A 4,586-nucleotide genomic window follows, 5' to 3' on the forward strand; every position below is an offset into this window, starting at 1 on the left:
ATTGATGGCTGTCGCGTAATAGCTCAGAGAGAATATACGCATAGACACAATGATGTAGCGGGCATTATACATCAACAACTTGCCCTAAACCTAGGACTCTTAATAGAATGGATGCCTTTCTATAGATACATTCCAATGCCCGTTTTAGAAAGCTAAGATTACATCTTATATTGGGATGTTACTATCCGAACGGATCATTACATTCAGGCCAATCGACCTGACATCGTGATGCGAGAAAAAAAAGGCTACATGCAATGTGCACGCAAGATGCATTGAACATCTTGAACATTTAGGAGTCAGTAGGGTATTGTCAGCAGCTCAGAAGGCAGTTTTATTAAACACCTGTCGCATTGTTAGAAAATTTCTTGACGATCAGGAAGCAAGTGACTAAAAACCCGCGGAGTGACAGATGGTAGCTCGAAGAAAGCATCCAGAGGTGACTGTTGGCACCTCCAACGCTCGTGGCCGCTCGTAATTGTATACGTACAACATCATCGCAGGAAGTTTCAAACATCGTATTAAATTAGTTGAATTAACTTATAACATTCTAATCTTATCAGTCACTTGACTTAGTCCATGGCTATTGTGTATAACCTGGTTTACCCGAGTAAAAGTATAATAAAAAAATAATAGTAATGAATAGTAAATAAATTTATTGTTTCATATTTAAACAGCTATGTTGACTTGCACAAATAACTGTTTTTCATGTTATGACAAACAGTTTTTTTCTCACTGAAGTGAATTTCGAATTGACATAAAAAAATGTATTAATTTGCCAAATAGAGCTGAGGTGATAAAAAATGATTAATCTCTTGAAAATTTTTAACATGTGGCTCGTTATAAATAATGCGAGATGAATTCAATTTCGGTAGGAAAAATAAGTTGCTGATAAAATTGCTGAGTCACCGTTTATTGAACTAATTTTCCACATAATTAGTCTTGCTTTAATCAAAGAACTGAAAAGGCAATTATCAAATTAATTTCCAAAAACATCCAAATAAAATGATCCGAATAATTTTTCTTATAGCACGTTATAATCTGGATTAGTTTTGGGATAAATTACATTTTTCAAGCGATCGCAATTAGTGGGAAAGTTTTTGATTCCATCGCAGTCGGTTAAATTAAAGGATTTGTCAAAACAAATCCTTATTTCATGAAAGTATTGCTCGTTGGTTTCCTGAAACAAAAAATATTTTATTCAGGGCATTTAAATTAAATGTCTGTGACTAAAAATCAAAGAATTTAATCAAAAATTAATTATTTAATAAACGGCTAAAATAAAAAAAAACAAACATAATTCTTTAACAGATGTCATAGCCCAAAATGCTCTCAAAAAGGCAAAAATTATATATTTTTTTCTCACGAAATGGGAGCATAAATTCTTCTAAATAAAATGAATTATTAATTGATTAATTAATGAAAGAGTTTTCAAACTACAATGATACATTTTCGACCAAATGGTCGAATTCTTAAACGAAAAAGATTAAATTTCAACCACAAACTGTTTCATATTTAAACTTATAATTGATTCTTTAAACAAAACAAAAAAACGAATTTTGTGGAAGACAGTTAAATTTTCAATCAAGCCCTTTTCCACCAAAAAATATGAAAATAATTAAATGTTCAACAAAATAGTTTAGTTTTTAACCACATTTGAATTTTCAACTTACAAACATGAATTTGCAACTAAATAATTCAATTTTCAAAATAAAAATTAATTATCAACAAAGCAATTTCGTTTACAATCAAATATTTGAACTTTTAACGAAAATGTACCAATTTTTAACAAAATAGTTAATTTTTTAAATCAAATAGTTGAATTTTCTATCTGAAGAGACGAATGTTCCAAAAACACTTGGTAAATATTCAACCAAAAAAGATTATTCATTCAAGGTAGAAAAAAATGTGAACCAAACTGTTAAATTTTAAAGACAAAATGGCGATTTTTCCACAAAACAGTCGAATTTTCTACCAAAATAATAAAATTTTCAACTTGAAAAGACGAATTTTTGACATGAAAGTTGAATTTTTAAGCCGCAAATACGATTTTCCTATAAAACAGTTAAATTTTTATCATGCAAATCTGTATTTTCTACAAAAAGTTAATTTTCAACCAAATTGTTGTATTTTCAACTAAAGACGATCAATTCTTAACCAAATAGTTAAATTTTCAAGTAAAAACTTTCAATTTTGAAACAAAAATTATAGTTAAATTTTCCGTTTAAAAAAATTATTACAAAAAAAAAGAAAACAAATTTTTTACAAAATAGGTCAATCTTAAATCAATAAAGTTAATTTTGAATGAAGTAGTTAAACAAAATGATCATTTCTCAACCAGAAATGAAAAAGTGACATTTTCATTCAAGAAAATTAATTTTTAAAAATGAACGCTTAAGAAAATAGATAAATCTTTAAACAACAAAAAAGAATGTTTTTGCAAAGTATCATTTCAACTAAAAACGAAACGTTTTCAGTAAGAAGTGGAATAGTTTAATTTTCAGTTAAACAAGTCTATTTTCAAACAAAACAAAAATAATTTTTAACCGAATAGGTAATTTCTGAAGTAATAAAATGAATTTCTCACAGATTGGCAGAATTCTCAAAAAAAAAAAAAACGAATTTTCAATAAAATAGTTCAATTTTAAACGAAAGAAATTAATTTTTAACGAAGTAGTTCAACTTTCAGCGAAGCAGTTGAATTTTCCGTTAATAAAATAAAATTTAATAAAAAAAAATAGTTTGCAACATAATAGTTACATATTCGACCGAACACTGGAATTTTGAATCAAAAGAGATAAATGCTCAATGAAAAGTTTAATAGTTGAATTTTCAGTCAAATTTGGATTACTTACATTTTTAGTAAGAAAAAAAATAATATTCAATGAAAAAGAAACGGATTTTTAACAAAATAAGTAAGCGTTTAACTAATAAAAGAAATATTTAACCAATTATTTGAACTTTTGACCAAAAAATATGAATTCTCAATTAAGAGTTCAATAGTTGAGCTTTCAAGTGAAAACGATCAACTTTCGAAAACAACACAAAAACTAATTTTCCACAAAATATTTAAATATTCAATTAAATACTGGAAATTTTTAATGTAAAGAGATAAATCCCCATTGAAAAATTTAAGAGTTGAATTTTTGACCAAAAATGAAATGTATAAATTTGTAGGACAAAAAACTGATTTTCAAAAAAAAAAAAAAAAATTTTGACAAAAAAAGTAAATTTTCAAGTAACATAACATAACATAACTAAAAATGAAAAAGTTCATAATCAGCTAAGAAAATTAATTTCCAATTTAAAAAAAAATGAATTTTCAGTAAAATTATTCCATTTTCAACCAAATAGTGGAATTTGGAATATAAATGGATGAATTCTCATTCAAAATATATAATAGTAGACTTTTCAATTAAAAAGAATTAACTTTAAATGAAAAATAGTAGCATTTAAGAGAAAAAATGAAGTTTTTTGATAATAAGGGAAAAAAGAAAAATTCTTTTAAAAAGTGGGCCAAGAGGGAAATAGGGGAAAGAGTATGAAATTTCTATTTTATTACTTTACTTATAGTTTTCGAACGCTCCCTTTTGCCAAACACTGAGTTTAAACTTTTCTGATTTCTGACATTATCCTCATTATTTTTCTAATACCTATTAATTTTACAATAAAAAAAAAGATCTATCTTTACCTTATTTTTGACGCAATCAACATAGATTCTAGCTCCTAAAATTCGATTAACTTTTTTCAGAATAGTTTTCACATGATATTGTCGTCCAGATAAAATTTTGGCTTTTTTAAGTATATTTTTCGCATTGTAATTCTCATTATTAAATAGATCGAGACCTTTTTCAAAATATTTTTGTTGTGTGCTCACACAATCAATGTCGGTTGAACATGTTCCATGCTTATCCCACTCGTGCTTCCAAAATAATTCTGGATGAGTTTTATTATCCACAAATATCCACTTAGTGTTTAATTCTTCCTTTATATTTTCCAAAAGAGATGGATCAAAACTTAAAGAAGGATTACAGTCAGCTGGAGTGAATTTGTGGTATTGACTTGGCCAAATTCCATGTATGGTCCATTTTTCTTCTTCAGGTAAATTACAATAACTTGAATTTGTTGTCTGTCTCGAGTATAAACAAACTGTTTGGGGCCAGAGCTGAGTGAAAATTATTACATCAAAATCATTCGATGAACTAGATGATGAGTGACCATTAATAGTTATATTGTTTGGGTATCTGGAAACAAAATTTTGAGTATAAAAGTAAATTAAGTCGTTCAAACCTCCCCCTCCCATACTTTCTCTCACCTACTCTCCGCACACTATAATACTTCCCCCTCTCATCCGTTCTCCACGCATCACCCTTCACTTCCCTCACTACTCTCCCAAACTTCCAATAATATTTCCATCTTCTCATTTCTAATTTCCTCTTACTCTCCTCTAATATCCCCTCAGTTCCACCTATTTTGTACTCCCCTATTTTCCCTCTACTTCTCCTTCGCTCATTTTCTCTACTGCTCCCTTTTCTTTTCCGTCCTACCTTGTTCCCCCACTACTTCCCTCCTCCTCGAATTCCCCCCCC

General features: G+C 28.5%; 1 protein-coding gene across 1 annotated transcript; it reads right to left on the bottom strand.

Annotated features, from left to right (window-relative positions):
- Window positions 1–1,021: 1,021 nt before the first annotated feature.
- On the bottom strand, window positions 1,022–4,363 carry LOC117178434 (ribonuclease Oy-like). The gene is made up of 3 exons (XM_033369860.1): window positions 4,317–4,363; window positions 3,689–4,241; window positions 1,022–1,177 (listed from the first exon to the last, which is right to left on the bottom strand). The coding sequence occupies exons 1-3, from the start codon at window positions 4,361–4,363 to the stop codon at window positions 1,022–1,024; spliced, it is 756 nt and encodes a 251-aa protein (XP_033225751.1).
- Window positions 4,364–4,586: the final 223 nt, after the last annotated feature.

Source organism: Belonocnema kinseyi, chromosome 8 (genome assembly GCF_010883055.1).
Source record: "Belonocnema kinseyi isolate 2016_QV_RU_SX_M_011 chromosome 8, B_treatae_v1, whole genome shotgun sequence".
NCBI lineage: Eukaryota > Metazoa > Arthropoda > Insecta > Hymenoptera > Cynipidae > Belonocnema > Belonocnema kinseyi.